Below are 19939 nucleotides of genomic sequence, written 5' to 3'. Positions count from 1 at the left end.
ATCTTTGTGTTCCCAGAAAATCTAATCACTTAGAACATTTTATAGATAAACACTTTAGAATACAATATCTCTGAGAAGAAGAATGATGGTGAACTGATTGAACCCAGTTACGTCTGGAACATGAATTCATCTGTTTCCAATGATTGTGCAAGTAGAGAGGGTTACGTCAAATATATGTAACAGCATCAGACTTGAAATTGGAGACTGGACACTGTAAGAGAGGAAGGAACCTCTGAAGCTGCTTGAATTGCTGCTTTAAGCTCCCTAGAGGGTAAAAACATCCTCAGACATGGTTTCAAATGTAAGGTTTAGCCCATAACAAGACAATAGTGATGTACCCATTGGTGGTTCAGAATTGTATCCATCTGTTTCCATGGGTGATGATTTCATAATGGTTTATAACTGACCTGTTTCTAGTAAGATTCTGGGATTCTGTTCCCAGTAAGAATTCTTGGATCATATCCCAAATAAGCTTTGCTAACCAGAAAAAAACCCACATGGAAAAAAGCCAACACTAACTTTGCCTACATGGGTTAGGTAGAGAGATCCAGTAGGTTAGGGTTAGGACATTTTTTCCTGTGGGCAATTCTTGTGTGGGCTTTTTTTCATAGAACTGCCCTGAAGCCTATGCTTGTATAGTTGGAAGGAATCATTACTGTTTTCACTGGGGTTTATTTCTTACTAAACATACTTAGGGCGCAATCCTAACCAACTTTCGAGCACTGATTTAGCTGCAGTGCAGCCTCAAGGTAAGGTAACAAACATGCCCTTACCTTGAGGAGGCCCCCACTGCAGGTTGCAGTGCATGCCACATTGGCACTGCTATGTCTGTGCTAGAAAGTTGGTTAAGATTGCACCCTTAAGCTTGTACCCTTTGTCCTTTTGGAAGCAAGATTAGTTAAGTAAATTGCAACTAACTGGTTCCATTGGTTTGAATGGAGCATACTGCATGTTTACTGTGTGCACTGAGATTTGCACTCAGGTAAGCATGCACACATTTGTAGCTTTAATGACTAATTTTAGCTGGATCCTGGCTGTTTTTACCAGTCCTTGTTTACTTCCGTCTCCTCGATGATTGTCAGTAACACGGCAGAATAGTGACAACTAAAAGCAACTAGCGAAGCTGATCCTGTCCAATTGCTTACTATGACATCAATGGGTTATTACAATGATCACATTTATTATAAAAACTGTGACACAGCAAGCTTGTTGAGAAAAGAAATCTATGTACAGGGGAAAAACACTTTTCATCGAGTCAAGGGAAAGAACTTTGACTTCTTTCCCTATGGAAAGGCACTCTGCTTTATTAAACTATATTTACTAGTCACAGAATCTGACCTGACACCCTTCCTCATGTCAGGCCCATGTATGAGGCTGACTGAGGCAGTTGTCTTGGGCAACAGGTTGGCAGAGGGCACCCACCTCCACCTGCCCACTTTTCTCCTCCTCCTCCTCTTCCCACTCCCTTGATTAGAAAAGGAAGAGGGGGCCAGAGCAGAGAAGGAAGTGTGGAGGAGAGGACAGTCGTGGGCTAGCACATTGGAAACACACTGCCTCTTCCACTCTATCACTCTCTTCTTTTTTCCAATTCTGGGAGCAGGAGGAGCAGGGCTGTCACATTGCTATGTAAGGAAAGCATCATTTCCCCCAGTGCCCCAAGCACAAAGAGGACTTGGGCCAGCCCTGCCATTTCCTACACTCCTTCCTCATTTGAACTGATCATCTGAAGGCTACAGAAACAAGAAACAAATCTCCATCAAAAAGTTGACTATGGTAGTGGAGTCTGCCCCCCCCCAGCTCCTGATTTGATCGGCCCTATAGAGAAAGATAATTGAGATTTAGTGAAACATTATCCATTGAACTGAGTCATTATAAGTGGTGTGTAGCTAGGTCATTTGATACCCAGGGCCCATATGATAAAATTAATTTCTCAACGGGTAAGGGTGCCCACCAGGATGGGGAGTGAAATTGGGTGCCAGTCAGAATGTGAGCCTTGGTCTATCTGACAGATAGATATGGGCTCCAAGTTTGGATGGGAACCCAGGTCTACCTGCCTAGAAGAGGGCTGCAGAAGGTGGTCAGAATTGGAGCCCAGGTCTACTGAGCAGGTAGGTCTGGGCTCCAAGTCAGAATGGGAGCTCAGGTCTACCCAGCTGGTAGATCCGGGCTCCAAGCCCTGGTGGGAGCCCAGGTCTACCTGCCCAGCAAACCTTGTCTGCAAAGGCCATAGTTCAACCAGGAGCCCAGGTCTACCAGCCTGGTTAACCTGGGCTCTGGACTTAAGGTAAGTGCTCATGCCCCTCCCCACAAACACTGGATCTAACCCTGATGTCACCCCTTCCAGGGTGTCACTTTGCTACCACCTTAGTTTTATGCCATGACATAACATCTCATTGGCTCTTTGAACAATCGGTCTCATTGGTCCATTTTAACTTAAGGAAATTTTGTACTTTATTACGTAAGATAGTTGCATTTTTGTTTTCCAGTTTTTTGGCCATAACTTTTGATATAATGGGGATACTTCACTCGAATTTGTTTCATTGCGTTCTGCTATAAATTACACATCGAGTGGTATATAACATGGTGGTATTATTTCTAACAACTGCAATTTTACCAACTTCAGTCACTATTGGTGTCACCTCCCTGAGGGTGGCAACTGGGTGGATCGTCCCCATCCCCCGCTATCTACACCACTGGTCAGGATTATTATTACTTGAAAATGGCATGAACCTCACAAATGTTGCAGGTTCACAAATTATTTTAAGGGCAGCACTTACACCTAAGGGGAAAGGTCAGGGAGGAAGAATCAGAACAGTCTCATGTAGTGGTGGAGGGAAAACAATACCTGAGAATTACAATGAGGAATACCAGTTCTTTGAAGAATGAATTTAGGTTTTCTGTATCTGGATACTCCAAGCCTGTATGGGTTTGAAAATGGGCACAATGGAGGAGAAAACCAGGTTCTTCTTCAACTTTCCGATGCCTCCTTCCCCAATACTCTATCCTTCTCACAGGAGAGCTTCTGGCCACCTCTTTCCCCACCACTGATATAAAGTGAATATAGATGGCCATTTACCAAGTGGGATCTTACCCTATGTGCATGTAACCACTTGGTCACCTGCATTGTCTTGTTAAATGGATTTTACAGTTTGAATATTATTGTGTGTTTGATTGCAAGCCTTTTGGGATTTTGTTTTTCTTTTGGGAAGGATGGGGCCTACATTGCCAAAGACCATCTTACAGTTTTCCTGCTTACATAAATTTCCCAGCAGGTGCAGAGGTGGGATAAGGTTGGCCCATCTTTTTACAAATGAGAAGCTCACCAAGTGGTTTGATGCAGACTGACCAATTACCCCTTGCCAATTAGCCACCCATAATTGCTCCTGCTGCCTGCTGTTATTGTTTTCCTTGGACTCAAGTTTCCTGACTGATGGTTCAAGCTATCACGTAAAATTACAGTCTCATGTAAAAGTGCTTTGTGTCTATAAGCGCAAAATAGTAAATTTCTTCTTGACCAAAAGGTGTCAGAAGATGCAGTAATTCGCCCAACTAGATTTTGTTGCCTAGAAAAGGCTGCCTGTATAGATAGAATGTCAGAGTCATCTATGAGGCTGGCTGCAAAAACCTTGAAAATGTGCTACCAGGTTTACTATAATAAATGTCCACAGTAATGGGTGGGGCACTGTGGCAAAAGCCTTGCATACTCTCTGCAGTGGCGCACTTCCTCATGTGTTGGAAAGCACACTTGAATGCCAGCTACTCCTTAATGTTGCCTGGGAACTGGGCAGAGATAGATGTTAGTCCTCCTACATGCCATCAGCCACAGTTACAGCATCAGTGGTAGACTTTCACCCATCTATTGCTTGGTTCTTGGTTAGCTTTCCCAGATGAGCATCCATTGAGGAAGCTTGCTTAATGGAAGTAGGTGATAACAATGGGCCAGCCTCTTTCTTACCCCCAGCACTGTTTTACAGTTTCCAAAAATGCCCCAGACTTTGATGCACTATCCAGGGCAGGACATGTGGGAATTATAAAATGACACTGGGGAAAGAAGAATTCAGTGTCTCTATGGGGTCCTGGCTCACAGTGCAGCAGTGGGGAGCAATGGCAGCAGTGGTTGTACTCTCCTTGCATGGGTATGGGCCCTGGCCTATGCCCCAGTGCCCCCCCACCTGTGGAGCCACTCCTGTGTATCTAAAGCATTGGTAGTAAAGGGTGGACCAGAACTACTGGGTATTGTGTGTTTCCAAAATTAGGGCTCAACGGAAGAGAAAAGCCTATTAGTTGGTCCCTTTAATAAATACTGTAGTTACAGGGAATGATGGAGGAAAACAGTTACCAGTGGAGGTGATTGTGGTATAATTATACAGGCACACAGATGGTGTGGCTCTGACTAATTTACACAGATGATAACAGATCGAGTTCATTAGTGTTGCGTTATGAACAGGCAAGGGCAGGAAATCGCACTGTATGAATGTTATATGAAAAGGCCACCATGCCTTGCTAGTTATATGTAGTAGGGTTGATAGTCATTGCTTGGAAAAGGAAAAAATCAGACATGTTGTAAGCTGATCCTGGTGTTAAAGGATTATGATATAGCTGTACTGACTTCATACTAAAATACCTGTGATGTAAGAAGCTGGACTAGTCCCTACAATATAAGCTGACTATCACATGGATATATTCTTCCAGAGCCATTTAATTTGAAAATAGTTCAATGATTTCTATGTTCAATAGTTTCAATAGTTCAATGAATGGGGTAATTCATTAGCTTAGCCTTAAAAAAAAAAAAAGGAATACGGTAATGATTTTTGTGACTGAACAAAAATATGAGTGGAGATGTTTGGGTGATTGGGCTAGTAAGAGAAAAAGAGAGAGAGATGCATATATACAAATGTAGTAATCTACCAGCTTGCACACTAAGACCCATTCTGAAGCCATAAGCATGGATCCACTATGTTTACTGCATTTTGGCCACCTTTGGATTGCTATCACGACTTTTCAAGCTGAAGACAGAACAAGATCCTTTTCATGTTACACAATAGATGAGAATTCAACAAACACCCTGCAATAGAAAAAGTCTTTGACATCTAGTTTACAGGGACAGTAATTTTAACATAGTATTTTCTCAATGCACAGTTTTGCAAAAAAATTTCTGTACAAGAGCTATAAAAAAATTCTAGTAAAAAATTTGTCTCATTGTGCTTCATCTAAACATTTTTTTGTTCTAGTTGATTTGCCATCTTAGCAGTAGCAGAGTACTACTTTATGGTATGGTAGCTTTGATAACAAGAGTGCTGTAGAATCTTGATCAATACAGCATACTTATGTCACAACATAAGCAAAAGTGACATTGTCATAGCCCAAGTGTCTATGGTAACTCTTCCACAGGCTTAGTTCTTACGGAATATATTTGGAGTCTTCCTTATAAGATAGATCTGGTCCTTAATTAGCAACAATTTTTGCAGTTTCAGTTCAGTTTGTTTTTTCCAGAAATGCTAACTGCTGAAGATCAGCCTAACCTTAGTGCTTTACTTTCTGCTGTCTTTCAAATATATTATTTAAATTTTGATAAGATCAGTAAGACTTCCTAGGTCTGCCCTTTAAAGTAAGGCCAACAGTGTCTTGGTCCCTATTCTCAACCGATGTTGCTTTTAACATTCATCTGTTTTTAATATGACCGCATCATGAGAAGTCAACCAGGACATTTTCTCTGCAACCCCTTAAAGGATCTAAGTCTAACTCTAACTAATTACATAATGCAACTGTTGGAACAGTACATATATCTTCTCGGACATCAAATATAATACTCCATAGAGACATATCAAAGGCAGGTGCTGACCCCCCTCTTTTCATCTATATAGTTGTTCAGCATCAAGTCAAAGTACTTATATTGCATTTTGTTCCTGGTTTCATCCTGCTCATTATGAAACTCTTAACATTGGGAATGGGACGCACATCAAACTGGTGTTTGCGGCGTTCAAGGAAACTGGCCAGGCGTGAGGTATCCAGTGGGATTTTGGAATAGCTGCCATTGTGAAACTGCAGCCAAGGGTGCTGCAAGCAAGTGGCTGCTGTTGGCCTCCTCCTGAAGTCTTCCTGAAGGATTACGGAGATGAAGTCTCGAGCAGCATGGCTTACATCACAGAAGTACTCATTAGGAAAGCTGAAATCCACTCGGCACACGTTGATGCATGTCTCCTCTCTGCTTTCATCCAGGAAGGGTGAGACTCCACTCAGCATGACGTAAGTGAGCACTCCTAGACTCCAGATGTCTGTGCCCAAGGAAACAGGAGCACCTTGGATAACTTCTGGAGCAGCAAACTCAGGATTTCCAAGGAGTTGATGAACATGGAACTGACCTGTGATTTGGACAGCATCTTCTAGATCTATCAACTTGACACGAGGCACTGGGATTCGCAAATCAATGAGCAAGTTTTCAGGCTGTGGAGAGTTTAAAAAAAGGCTCCGTTGTCCATTATTTTTGTAACCAAAATCTGTTTAAGCCAACAATAGTCAGGTTTTCATGAATACTTGCCCACTTCCAGGTATTCACATGGAAGGAAAGAAATCTCATGCACCAGAGAAATGGAAGGATTATATACACTTGAGACTTGTTCATGAGCAACCCACAATGGGTGTAAAGTAGTTTTGGAGTTTTAAAATGTGGGACTTAATGACCCAATTAGAATGGGAAGGTGCCATAGTTCCATGGCCAAGCAAGTGCTTCATATGCAGAAGGCCTTGGGTTCAGTCTTTGGCATATCAAGGTCAGATTTGACAATATTGGACATCAGTGATTTTCAACAATTGTGCTGTGGCACATTGGTCTTCTGCAAATGATCTGCAGGTCTGCCACAGGAGTTTCAGGGATGGTCATTTAGTAGTAGGGCCAGTGGGGGATGTAGTGCAGTGTGCCTTGTCAATTGTCAAAAAACTAATTGTGTGCCTTTACAATTTTAGCACCTTGTTAGTATGTCATAAGATGAAAGAGGTTGAAAATCACTAGGCTAGATGAGCAAATGGTTTGATTCAGTCTAAGGCAGGTTCACATGTGTATATATTTCACACTGGCATTCTTTTGACATCGGATTTTGTTATGGGCAAAAATAGTTCATGTGGACTTCAGCTAAAAAACAAGTTTAACAAGACAATTATGAGGTTGTCTATGTCAAGAGTATTGACTAGGCCAGGGGTGTCAAGCACATTTCATATAGGGGCATTCATGGCACCTACTGAGGGCCAGAAGTGAAGACATTAAGCAGGAAGTGATATCATTAAGTAGATGATGGACAGAAATAAGTACTTTGTTCTCATAAACTCATTAGCTGCAAATTATAGAAGAGAAAATGTGCAGAACTTGATAATATTTTCAAGTTATGGGAGAGCCCAAGTATCATGATGGGAGAGCCCAATTATCACATGGGCCATCCTTTCAGCCGCACCGCTTCTACTGCAGCTTCACTTCTCAGCTTAGCAGCTATGAGATGCTCTGTGAATAACACTTCAGCAAAAATGTTGGCTGCATCTCCCTCTCCCACCCATCTTGGTGTGCCCCTTCCCCAATAGCATTCCTTACCATCAGATGCCTCCTTTCATCTCTCCCTCCCAGAGCCTTGGCAGAAGCAACACTGCTGAAAGGGTGGCTCTGGGATAGCCCAATTATAGGGAGCTTCTGTGGGCCGCATCTGGCCTCCAGGCCTTATGTTTGACACCAGGGACGAGGCAACGAGGCAGTTTTTAAAGTGGCACCTCCCTTATTTTCCATAGGGGCCAGTAACTGTTCCAATTCACCACAGCATAGCATCTTTTCCTGTGGCTATTTGGCTATTAGATGTCTTTTGTGCATCTTTTAAGGTTATGAGCTATGGAGGACAAGGAAACATTTTATAGTGGGTCCTCCTTATCTGTGGAATTGGCACCCATGGATTTGAGTATCCAAAGATGCCAAGCCTGTGACTAGAGGGCCTCAGAAGGTCTCATGAATGCGGCTGGGTCATGCCAGAGACTTCTGGTCATGTCCAGAGGTATTCTGAGGTCTGGAGGTGTTCTGAGACAGGGAGGCAATCCATCTCTTTATCTGAGTTTTGAAGCTGTTCTTGACTAATAAACACATCAGGGCTTGGCACATCCATGAGGCTAACTGAAGCTGTCGCTTCAAGCAGCAGCTTGGTGCAGGGACACCCATCTGTGTCTGCCTACTTGCATCTACTGCTCCTCCTTTTCCTTCCTGAATTGGAAAAGGAAGAGGGGGACAGAGAAGAACAGAAAATATGGTAGGGAAGAAAGTGCTGAGCTAGAACTTTGGAGAGTGGCAGGAGCAGAGGCTGGCACATCATTGGGTAAGGGGAGCCAGTAGCAGGCATCAGGAGGCCTTGGGGTGGTCTTGATACACATATTTTACTTTCACCATCTCTCCTTCCTACCTTTATATCCAAATGGGCCACCCGACAATTGTGAAGGTACTGTAAGGCTTCCACTGTGTCTTTTATGTAAAAAGCTACTTTCTCCTCCATCAGTTCATCATGATTCATAAGATAATCCAAGAGACGACCATCATCCATCCTAAAATTCAACAATAATTAACTGTGAAAAAAATTTAATGAAATCACAAAGCGCTGCTTCTGCCTGAAACATGGAATTACATAGTAGTATCCAAGTATAAATGGAATGGTAAAAGGAAGAAGCAAACATTGTCTATATATTATAGTGTGCTTGACACCCATTTGTATCATTATAGTTTAATAAATAATCTTAAACATATTAGATTATTTGTCTTGAGGTATAATGCTGCATTGATTTACAATGCTCCCCATACATACTGTACCTTTAGGATTTACATCATAGCCCCCTCATATTATTTTCATGGGAAAATGAAATGGCTTTCACAAGCATAATGAAATAAATGTATGATTGAAAAGACACATTCATCACTTTTTGTAACAAATAAGCTGAGCTTCTGTCAAGAGACTTACAGTTCTAAAACCAAGATATAAGAGGTAGGTGACTCATAGGTGTCATGAATGGTGATATACTGAGGATGTTGCAAATGTTGCAGCATGGCTGCTTCATGTGCTGCTTGCTCCTTCTTCTTCATTTTTTTATTGATGAACTTCACAGCAACATCTTTCCTGGTGGCTTTGTGGATACATTTCTTCACAACAGCAAATCGTCCTCTGGGGGAGAAAAATGGCAGTGAAGATATCCATTAATAAATCATGTATCCGTTTTCGCTCAATGGCAGTAATTTTCCAAAAGCTTTTTGAACCAGAATCATGGCTGCAATCCTATAGATCAGCCATTTTCAACCACTGTGCCGTGGCACACTGGTGTGCCGCGAGTGGTCCACAGGTGTGCCACAGGAATTTGGGGGGAGGTCATTTATTAATAGGGCCAATGGGAGATGTGAGCCCCCACTGGCAGCATGGTGTGCCTTGTCAATTGTCAAAAACCTGGTGGTGTGCCTTGACCATTTTAGTGCCTGGTCAGTGTGCCATGAGATGAAAAGGGTTGAAAATCACTGCTATAGATACTTACCTGGAAGTAAAACCTATTGAACATAGCGAGACTTAGGCCCAAATCCTAACCAACTTTCCAGCATCAACAAAGTTGTGCCAATGGGGCATGTGCTGCATCCTGCAGTTGGGTGGTAGTCACAGAGGCCTCCTCAAGGTAAGGGAATGTTTGTTCTCTTACCACAGAGCTGCATTGCTTTATCTGGGTACTGGAAAGTTGGCTAGGATTGTGCCCTTAATGAAATATGTTAGATCTGTTTATACAGTTACTACTCTCTTACCACAGAGGTGTTAAACTTGTTTCATACAGCCAGCTGAATAGCATTCACGGCACTTCTGAGGGCTGGAAGTTTATAGCAGTATTTGGGAGCAGTATCATTAAGCAGGAAGTTTATAGCAGTATTTGGGAGCAATGTTGTTGGGACCCAGCGTGAAGGATGGTGTTAAATGTCCTCACCCTATACGCTGTGGTCCTGATCAGGACTTCTGCACTTATTTTGATTAAATTTCTGTCCAATGTTGCATATATGCAACAGGGATCAAATGTGTATACCTGTGGGCTGGGCAAAAATGGGTTAAGAAATGACATATTTAGCATCTCATCTGCTTTGACTTCCACAGAGACAATACATGCACTCATCTGAATACGACACATTAAGTATAGTCTACCAATGTGAGGCACAAATCCTAACCCACTTTCCAGTACTGGCATAGCTGTGCCAATAGGATGTGTGCTGCATCCTGCAGTTGGGGAGCACTCACGGAGGCCTCCTTAAAGTAAGGGAAAGTTTGCTCCCTTGCCTCGGAGCTGCATTGCTCTTATGTTCTTGCTGGAAAGTGGGTTAGGATTACGCCCTGATTGCTACATAATAATATATTTAGGATGAAGGCAGGCTCATGCTAAACCAGAACTAGTTCCTAAGTCCTGAGAGTGTGTATAGAATATACCTAAGAATATACCTAAGGATAAGAGACCCATTGGCAGTCAGGCAAATTACTAACCCAAGTAATAATAAATGATCATCATTAGTGACCTTGGAACATGACCCTGGAATTTGACATGTTTGCACAAATGATCACAGAATACATACAGATCTTTCCTATCACCTCATTCCACCCAGAGTGTTTTTCAATAGTGAGATCACATGCATTATGCTTCAACTAAGTGAATACATACAGCAGGCCCCTGACTTATGTAAGCTTAAATTTATGTAATTTTGACTTTATGTAAGCTTGGCACATGTCTGAGACCAGAATGCAGCTCCTTCCTCCAGATCTCACCCCTTCCTCCATACTAGCTCCTTAAACAAAGGAAGAACCACAAAGCATGCTGGGATCACTCCCAGCACACTTTTTTCCCTCCTTTATTCAAAGAGCCTGAAGGGGAAGGTAGGAGGCCAGCTTGGTCTGCGGCAGACTGGAAGGAGGATGCACTCCCCGTTTTCTGCCAACAGTGCTTATGCTGGCTGTATTTACATAAGTCGGGGACTTACTGTAGGAGCAGCAATAGCAACAGCAGCAGTAATGTGTCTCCCTGTGTCTCTCACTCCCCTTTTTGCTCCACCATTGTGTGAACTAGAACAGGGATTCCGACTTACGAAAAACCAAATTATGAAAGGTGATCCAGAATTGAACTCTTAATGTGACTAGAGGGGTGCCTGGGATATGCTATACACTCGTATGTATACATGAATGTCAGATCTCTTAGCCACAACTTCATGATAACTGAGGCCAAGCACCAGCCTTCCAAACATTGCCTTGATAGATAATATTAGGGTAACTGTTGCAATCTATGTCAGTATAACACAGCACTGGCTACCTGCTATTTCTCCCTTGTGTTTTTAGCAGATAGTGAGTCTTTGGAGCCAGGGAACAATTTTCTCTTCCCTTAACTAGGAAAACTGGTACATAACATCTTTTCAAAAAATTGTTTTTAAAGGTTTTCCATGAGAAAATGTTTGCGGCTCCAATCCTAACCGCACTTTCCTGAGAGTAGGCCCCACTGAACAAAATAGGACTTACTTCTGAGTAGACCTAGTTAGGATTGTGCCCTGTGATGGTTGGTTGTACTTTAGTGAAATAGTTTCAGTATTAGTTCAACACCATTGACCATGGTGTCCTTCTGGGACGGTTGGCCGAGGTGGGGATCGGGGGCACTGTTTTGCAGTGGTTCCGGTCCTTCTTGGCCGACAGGTCCCAGATGGTGGTTTGGGGGGACTCCTGTTCGGCACCCTGGCCCTTGAGGTGTGGGGTTCCACAGGGTTCTATATTGTCCCCCATGTTGTTTAACATCTACATGAAACCGCTGGGAGAGGTCATCCGGGGATTTGGAGTTGGGTGCCATCAGTATGCTGATGACACTCAGCTCTGTCTCTCCTTTCCACCTGACTCCAGGGTGGCTGCCTCTGTCTTGGAGCATTGCCTGGAGGCAGTTGGGATCTGGATGAGGGTGAACAAGCTGAGATTAAATCCGGATAAGACAGAGGTCTTCCTGGTGCAGAAATCCACGATGCGGGTGCTGGACTATCGCCCTGCTCTGAATGGGGTTGCACTCCCCCTGAAAGAGCAAGTTCGCAGCTTGGGGGTTCTCCTGGACTCACAGCTTGTCCTGGATGTCCAGGTGTCAGCTGTGGCCAGGGGTGCCTTTGCCCAGCTTCGGCTGGTGCACCAGCTGCAGCCATACCTGTCTCGGTCAGATCTGGCCATGGTGGTCCATGCCATAGTGACATCAAGATTAGATTATTGTAACGCGCTCTATGTGGGGCTGCCCCTGAAGACGGTCCGGAAGCTACAGCTAGTGCAGAATGCGGCGGCTCATGTAGTTGCTGGGGGTCGGCGGTTCGACTCTGTCATGCCGCTACTCCGGCGGGTGCACTGGCTGCCCATTCGTTTCCAGGCTGAATTCAAGATGCTGGCTATGACCTTTAAAGCCCTAAATGGCTTGGGACTAGCATATTTGAGAGACCGCCTTCTTCCATATAATCCGGTCCGTTCTCTAAGGTCATCAGAAGGGGCCCTGTTGGTTGTGCCATCATTGAGAGTGGTGAAAGGAATGGCGGCCAGAAACAGGGCCTTTTCGGTGGTGGCACCTACACTATGGAATTCCCTCCCCTTTGAATTGAGAGCTGCTTCCTCATTATTAGCGTTCCGGCAGGGCCTGAAGACTTTTTTATTCAGGAAAGCCTTCGAGGCACCATAAGGGCTGTTGTTATAAATTTGTCTTTTACTACGTGCTATGTATTTTATCTTGTTTTAATTGTTTTAACTGTTTTGTATTTTTAACCTGATTGTTAGCGCCTTGGGTGCCCTTCGGGGAGAAAAGCGGAATATAAATCAAATAAATAAATAAATACTACCTTCCAATCTCACTCAGCTCTGCGTAGGCGAAATCAAAGTTTTCTTTCCAGGTAACAGTGGCTCCATCTGCTGCAGAATCTTTGCCAAATGAGATGGAACAATGCAGGGTTGCGACACAAAATACAGTTATCAGTATTATTAAAGTAAAGACTTCCAGAAAAAAAATTAAGCCTGAAGAGCACAGGTCTCTGCCCAGAGACAGGTCTGCCCCCAAATCATGTTTCCTCCTCAATCATCTGAGATATCTCCACTACGGATTATATTTTTATTGTCTCAGATTCTGCCCAGTGACTTGTGAGAACATCTTTCTTCTGAGAACCATGAGTTGCTGCATCAGGAAAGAAACATTTTAGATGGGATGCTAAAACGTTTTGTGATGGTTCAGTGGCACACCAAGTCAAACCAGGGCATCAGCACTAGGCAGCAATTGTGGTTGGTGCTGCTAACCTCGTGGCTGCACGGTTGTCAGGTGTAGCATGGGAAGACTATGAAAAGCTATTGTGCAACATTGAACTGGGTGAGGCAGGGATGGGGTTGCTTTGGGACTGGGGATAACTCATATGCAAGGCATACAATCTGATGAATGCCAGGCTAGTGTATTGGTTCAGGAGTTGGACTTAGACCTGGAAGATCCAAGTTCAAATCCCTGCTCAGCCATGAAGTTTTTGGAGTCAGTATTGTGTCCACGTGCAAAGAGGGCTGGGCGCTGGTACCCTAAGAGCCCTCTGAGCCCACCCTCCTCCAATCCCCCCCCCCCAGAGGAGAGGGGCTCCTGTGTTCCAGGCTGGGCCAAACAAACCCTGATCTCGCTGCTTGCACAGCACGATTGGCATAAATGACTAACATCCTGACCACCAAAGAGTGTCCCAGCAACTTTACACACCTAATACCTGTCAGATATGGGGTTATTGGTTTATAATGGGAAACGGAACTGCAGCATCATTTCTGGTCACAGTTTCATTTTTCAAGCACAATGTGCCACTAGAACTACAGCACTGCAAACTATTCAGTGCATTGCTTGGCTAAGCATCACAAAAAGGTGTCTTTGTCTGTCACATTTATATCTTGACCTTCCTCCAAGGAGCCCAGGGGAGTGTAAGTGACTCCTCCCCTTCTTTCATCCCTGTGAAGTAGGTTAGGCTGAGAGATAGTGCCTGTGCCAACCTCACTCAGCAAGCTTCATGGCCGAGGCCAGGACCTGAACCTGTGCCTTCCTGGTCCAAACCAACACTCCAGACACTACACCACACTGGAGCTATCATCATTTTAAAGAGCTCTCTTTGATAGTTTCATGAACAGCCACCAAATGTTTTAACTGGTTAACATGTTTGCCTTACACCACAAGTTTGAGTGAACCTTTCCATTCTTTATCTATGAAAGTGTTAGTATATGTAAGGTGAGGATTCAGTGAAAGAAGGTGTGTGTGTGAATTGCTGTTTTGTTTTGTATTTTAAAACAACTATATCTGAACAGCAACCACATGAAAATTGTCGCTTTGCTTGGAATAATTACTAATACTGCTGCTTTGCACTTACATCACTCACAAAGTGTTCAAAGCACGTCACATCCATTGCAGCAGCATCTGAGAAGGATACTGAAGGAGATCTGAGTCAGGCCACTGATTCATCCAGCTCAGTTCTGACCAACTAACCCTAATTGCCAAAGGCTCCCCTGGTTATTGGGTAGAGGTGTATCCCAATCCTGCCACTGAGATATTTTAGATGGGAGGTGCCAGGCAAAAGCTGAGACTGTCTACATGCAAAGGAAGAAGCTGAGCTGCACTCGCTCCTAAGAATTAGGTCCCTGCTTTCATGTAATCTGATAAAAATTGGTTATTTAAATGTACAGCTTGTGCTATTCAACAGAGATACAAGATGCAGATCTTGTGTTCTTGGAAATCCAAACCGATGTACATAGTGTCAAGGGAGAACAGCTTGCTCTCACACAATTTCCAACCTAATGGAAACCTAACTGGTAATAGACTTTTGCCATGTGGAAGTGGGAATCTTTCCCCCTTTTCGACCCAGTGCTCACCATTTTCTGGAAGTTTCACAAACTCAGAGGCCTCACTAGGTAAGCTAATGCCCCAGGGATTGCTGGCACTGACTCGGAACTGATATTTACAGTTGGGTGTGAGATCTTCAATAACGAGGTAGGTGTCCAAAGTGGAGGCTACAGACTGCTGCCAGGTCTGTGACCCTAGGTTTTATGGAAAGAGAAAGGAAGACAACCAACATTTAAATGTGACTGTAGATTCCAAACAGGGAAGACAAGCTGCCACACAAGGTAGGATGAACCCTTAATTGGGCCCTGACTATGCATCAGAAGGTATTCTCAAGTTGTCTTAAAAGTCATATGTGGGAAAGAAATGCAATGGCTGTGAGGGAGCATGTACTGCTCCATTTCAGACTGTGGGTAGTAAGCAATTCCACTTCTAAATACTGCTCCAAGGAATTCCTTGCAAGCAGCCTCTAGCCATTTCCCCATTGTGCTAGTTTTCTGCTTACAAGGAGTTTGTTGTTAACGTTTATATAGGAAAAACGTAATTCCTAGAATCAAAACTGTTTCTCCACCTGCAGTCTGAAATGGTAAAGTCCATTCTACCACCTCATCCAACTGCATATACTGACTTAGCAGTAGAAATGACTGCATTATGTGCTCATTTCTCCCTGTTCAAACCAACAGAATTGTACTTTTATGACACAAGCTGGGAATATGCTTTAATATTTATGACGTATATTTCTGAACAGCAGTTTAAGATGGCTTTTATGCCTCCTGCTGTTTAAATATTTCTTTTTAGTGCGTATACTGCTTCATTATTGTATTTGTACCATTCCTTGAGGGCCAATGTGGGTTAGACATTTAAAAATGTTTCAAACCGTCAAGCAGCAACTGTTACCCTGTACATCCTGGATCTCGTCTCATCTCAGAAGCTAAGCAGGGTCAGGCCTGGTTAGTACTTGGATGGGAGACCGCCTGGGAATACTGGGTGCTGTAGGCTCATACCATAGTCTTTCGAGACTGAAGGTTGCCAACCAAAGCAAACCATCAAGGAAAAGGAATTCAACATTCCAGAGGAGGATTGCCTGCTTTGATATTACTTATTAAATGAATGTTATTTAAAATTTTGTTGTGAGTTGGGGAGGTGACTTGATAAACATGGCAACCAGACAGAAGCAGAGCTAGAGGGGAGGTGGCATGGTAAGTAGGGCACGCTCCATAACATGCCACGTACGCAGCCCCTCAGAGTCAGAGCCATTCAGGGCAGCAGTGGTACTTTGCCATCACTGCCCCAAATGGCTCTGATGCCGAGGGGAAGGGGCTGCTAACATGGCACGTGCCCTACTTACTGTGCCGCCCCCCTCTAGCTCCGCTTCTGCAAGCAGATTAATGACACAGGAGTTGAGGAAGGTGGCTGACCAGCTATGGGGTGTGTGTGTGTGTGTGAACATGACAGTGTAATGGAAACATTGATGTTTTGAATGTGGAAAGAGAAAGCATGGATGTATTGGAGACAATCTAGACAATATAGGAGCTGAGAAAGTTTGGACCTGTGTAGTGAGAAGAGAAACAAAACAGGCAGAGAAAATGTGTTATGAAGGTTTGTGGCACAGAGATGGTTAGGAGGTACACATGCTATCATCTAAGCCAGCATCCGGCAGGAGAAGCAGCAATTTGGAAAGTTCCTGAAGATGGATAGAAATGTACCTACAGCTGTGTTTGGCATTCCATGGCAGAAAATCAGTGAGTTTAAGATTAAAAGGAGCAAGTACCCTCTAAGTATACAATTAAACAACACTACCTTGTAATAACCCAAAGAATGGCAGATCCTTGATGGTACTACCGAGTGAGTTTTGTTCACTGCTAGAAAAGGAGTTGGTTGGACCAGAGTTATAAGTCCACATTGCACATAGAGACACTTTTTAAATGTTCAAATCTAGATTCTCAGTTGTTTGTGGGACCACAAGACTGGAAAAAAATAAAGGTTGACCTATTCAGGCAGCATTAATCACAGGCCAACACACATTTTGCTTCCTTAAACGTCACACCAATTCCTGGGTATATTTGGGGTGCCAATTCCAAAAACGGCATCTGTTTTGCACAATCACGTCGAGTTTTGGAGACACGGCATAGCCTCTTTAGTGAATGGTTCAAGCAGCTTCCTCATTAGGAAGCCTACACATGGCTTCCTTATGAGGAAGCTGCTCAAACCATTCACTAATGAGGCTATACTATATCTCCAAAACTAGACGTGATAGGGCAAAACGGATGCCATTTTTGGAATCGGCACCCCAAATTCATATCAAACCACCATACAGTTTGGGAAAAACTTTTCTGACCCTCAATTTTGTAGGCCTGTGTTAGCTCCAAAACTATACAAAAGGCCTTGGGTCCCAGAGCAGCAGCCCTTTACATAAATCAGAGCATTTCAAAAGGAATGTAGGGAGAAGAAACACAAACTGATTAATTCCTAAAGTAAAAAGGCCACAATAGACAACAGTGTCCTGTACTCTAGGGCAGTCATTCTCAACTTTCTTTTTTCTGCTCCTCTTAGGAGCTCTTCTCAGGTTCCAGCCCGCCCACCGACCCCCGTCAAACAAGGATACAACATGAACAGAAAAACATAAAATCATTTATTATTTTTGGTTTTCAGTCTGTGGCTGCCCTTCCAATGCACCAAGGCACCCCGGGAACCGTACGGCTCCCGTTGAAAATGGCTGCAGTGCATGTAGTAGGATGTACCTTCAGGAGGTGTTCCTTTTTTTATCCTTCTCCTCAAGATGTCAGAAGTTGGCCCTGGTCTCAAGGATGGCGTGCACCTTGCACTGCCTGAATTCCACCCAAAATGCTGCCTCTGTACATGAGCCCCCCCATGGATACAGATGGAAGGCAGGTGGGCAAACAAGCAAGCACCCCCTCCGCCTTCTTAGAATGAATATAACAGGAAGCCTTCCTGCTCCATGCCACTTCTTTTTAAAACAAAGAGGAGCAGCTGATGTTAGGAATCCAGCACCCCCTGCTTCCAGAAGCAGCGCAGAGCAGCGTCACAAGGACCAGCTAGCAGGGAGAAGCAATTTGGAGCTGTGGCAGCTTTTTCTGCTTCTTCCTCCAGCAGTGCTGGAGGGAAACAGGAGCTGCCACTGCTGCAATCCTTTTCCAGCTTGCTCTACAGAAAACAGAAAAGTTGTGTTTTCAACAGCAGAGGGATGGAAGGGCAAAGGATTTGCCCTGGAAAAGCTGGGTGAACTGTAGCGCTGCAGCCAGCACTGCATACTCTCTCACCACCTCCAAGCTAGCACCAGGTAACCTAGCAGAAACACCACACCTGATCTTCCAAACTGAAGGCACAGTAACCTGCTTAACAGAAGCTCAATGAACAGCATGGAAAAAATGCCTGGATCACAATGGAAGGCAGGCATCAGATTGGCTACCGATAAGGAATGGAGCTGAGAGTGTGAACAAGCCTTCTAATATTACCTTCTTCTCTATACTCCACCGTGTAACCTGAAATGGTGCAGTTTCCTGTGCTGGATGGAGGCAGCCAGCGAAGAATCACTGAGGTGCAGCTTCTTTCCTGAGCAATAGGGCAATTTGGGGCTGCTGGGACACCTGGTTTATAGGGGGGGGGGAAGAGTGAGAGAGTTACAACAATTGTCACTGCCACATTATTGAAAAGCAAAAGGAAGGAATCTCCTAAGGAGCTAGGCTCACTAGAGTAATCCTATGCACTGCAGAATTCTTGCACCAATATCAGTGTAAGATCCATTTTCCCTGTGGACAAACAGCAGCAGGTGGGGAGGAATTTCTTGGGGGAAAAGGTCAACCCCATCCTTTTTACCCCATTCTGATTCAGTGTTTCTCTAGCTGCTTTTTAAGTTTTAAAAAAAAACCATCACAGATCTCCCACCATTTCATTTAATTTGGTCTCCAGCTGATAACAGGCCAAATTACACATCAAAGTACCTAGTAGTTAACTGTGCTGAGTTGGCTCTTCCTGCAATTGATGATGGCATGCACATGTATGTTCTGAAAAGCCCATCATACATTTTGTGTGGTGGGTGAGACAAATATGGGTTCCCTGTTTCATGTTTGCCCCAAAATACTAATGTGGGGATTGGGTGTGGAGGATTTGTCTGAAAGAACTGCAGGGGGGTGGGGAAGGATTAAGTACCCTCTCTGACTTGTTATGCTCCCACACAAAAGGCATTTTTTGCACATAGAAAACTAGTACTTCAGACAAGATGGGCCACTACAACATTCTCTTGTTGAAATGTTACCTTTTCACAGGTGGAGTTTACAGTGATGTAGAGTGGAGACTTGTGAGTTGTTCCCAAGTCCGGTCAATCAGAGATGCAGATTTGGGACCGAGAGGCAGTGACTGATGACTGACTCAGGATTTGAAGCCATTTTCACATCTGAGTTGCTACATGAGTGTGCTCTTGCTTACTTTTTTCGGAGCTTCTGTATAGCACTGCAAGAACTCCTGGGCATCTGGAAGCTAGCATGATCACCTGGGCAAGGCAGATAGGAACTTCCTGCCTTTCCTGGATGATTGTGCTGCCACTGGTGGTTCCTGAAGCAGTTTGATTACCAAGATCAGCTGGGTGGTGGGGAACAGGCACTTATTACTCCTGCCACCCAGCTGATCGGCAGCGATCCAAGGGCCACTGGCAGGCTCTGAGCCAAACACTTTGTAAATAAGCCAACTCACAACCATTCTGACTTGGATCCCCCTTTGAACAGAGTTCCTATGTTAGGAGTAAACTTTGTTTCCTATTATCTGATGGATCCAGTTGCTTGGACACTTTGATTGCCACTATCTGTTGGACACTGGGAAGTGTTTGCAATCCCCCCCCATCTACCACCACCTTCCTTTTCTCTTTAAATTTGGCTCAGAGACTCTGACTCGAAACTTGACTTGAGAATTTGAGCAAGGACTTGTGACTCGACTTGAGTCAAAACTTGGGGTTAAGGACTTGAATATATCATTGGGAATTTTTATGGGTGGGGAGGGTATTCAAATATGACATTCCTCAGCTACATTTAGAAGTAGCACAGGCCCAGGG

The 19939-nt window shown here is 44.0% G+C and overlaps 1 protein-coding gene across 1 annotated transcript in view; it reads right to left on the bottom strand.

Moving 5' to 3' along the window:
- Positions 1–5199: 5199 nt before the first annotated feature.
- LOC136636632 (kalirin-like) overlaps positions 5200–19939 on the bottom strand; it is a 91884-nt gene continuing 77144 nt past the window's right edge. The window contains exons 22-27 of the mRNA XM_066611817.1: positions 18351–18482; positions 14907–15071; positions 12872–12950; positions 8976–9176; positions 8427–8565; positions 5200–6444 (exon numbers count right to left, since the gene is read on the bottom strand). Of these exons, the coding sequence (XP_066467914.1) occupies positions 5875–6444; positions 8427–8565; positions 8976–9176; positions 12872–12950; positions 14907–15071; positions 18351–18482 (1286 nt within the window). The 3' untranslated portion in view covers positions 5200–5874. The remainder of the gene's footprint in view (positions 6445–8426; positions 8566–8975; positions 9177–12871; positions 12951–14906; positions 15072–18350; positions 18483–19939) is intronic.

Source organism: Tiliqua scincoides, chromosome 1, assembly GCF_035046505.1.
Source record: "Tiliqua scincoides isolate rTilSci1 chromosome 1, rTilSci1.hap2, whole genome shotgun sequence".
Classification (NCBI taxonomy): Eukaryota; Metazoa; Chordata; class Lepidosauria; order Squamata; family Scincidae; genus Tiliqua; species Tiliqua scincoides.
The sequence above is the reverse complement of the archived record's forward strand: the minus strand, read 5'-3'. Positions and strand labels throughout refer to the sequence as shown.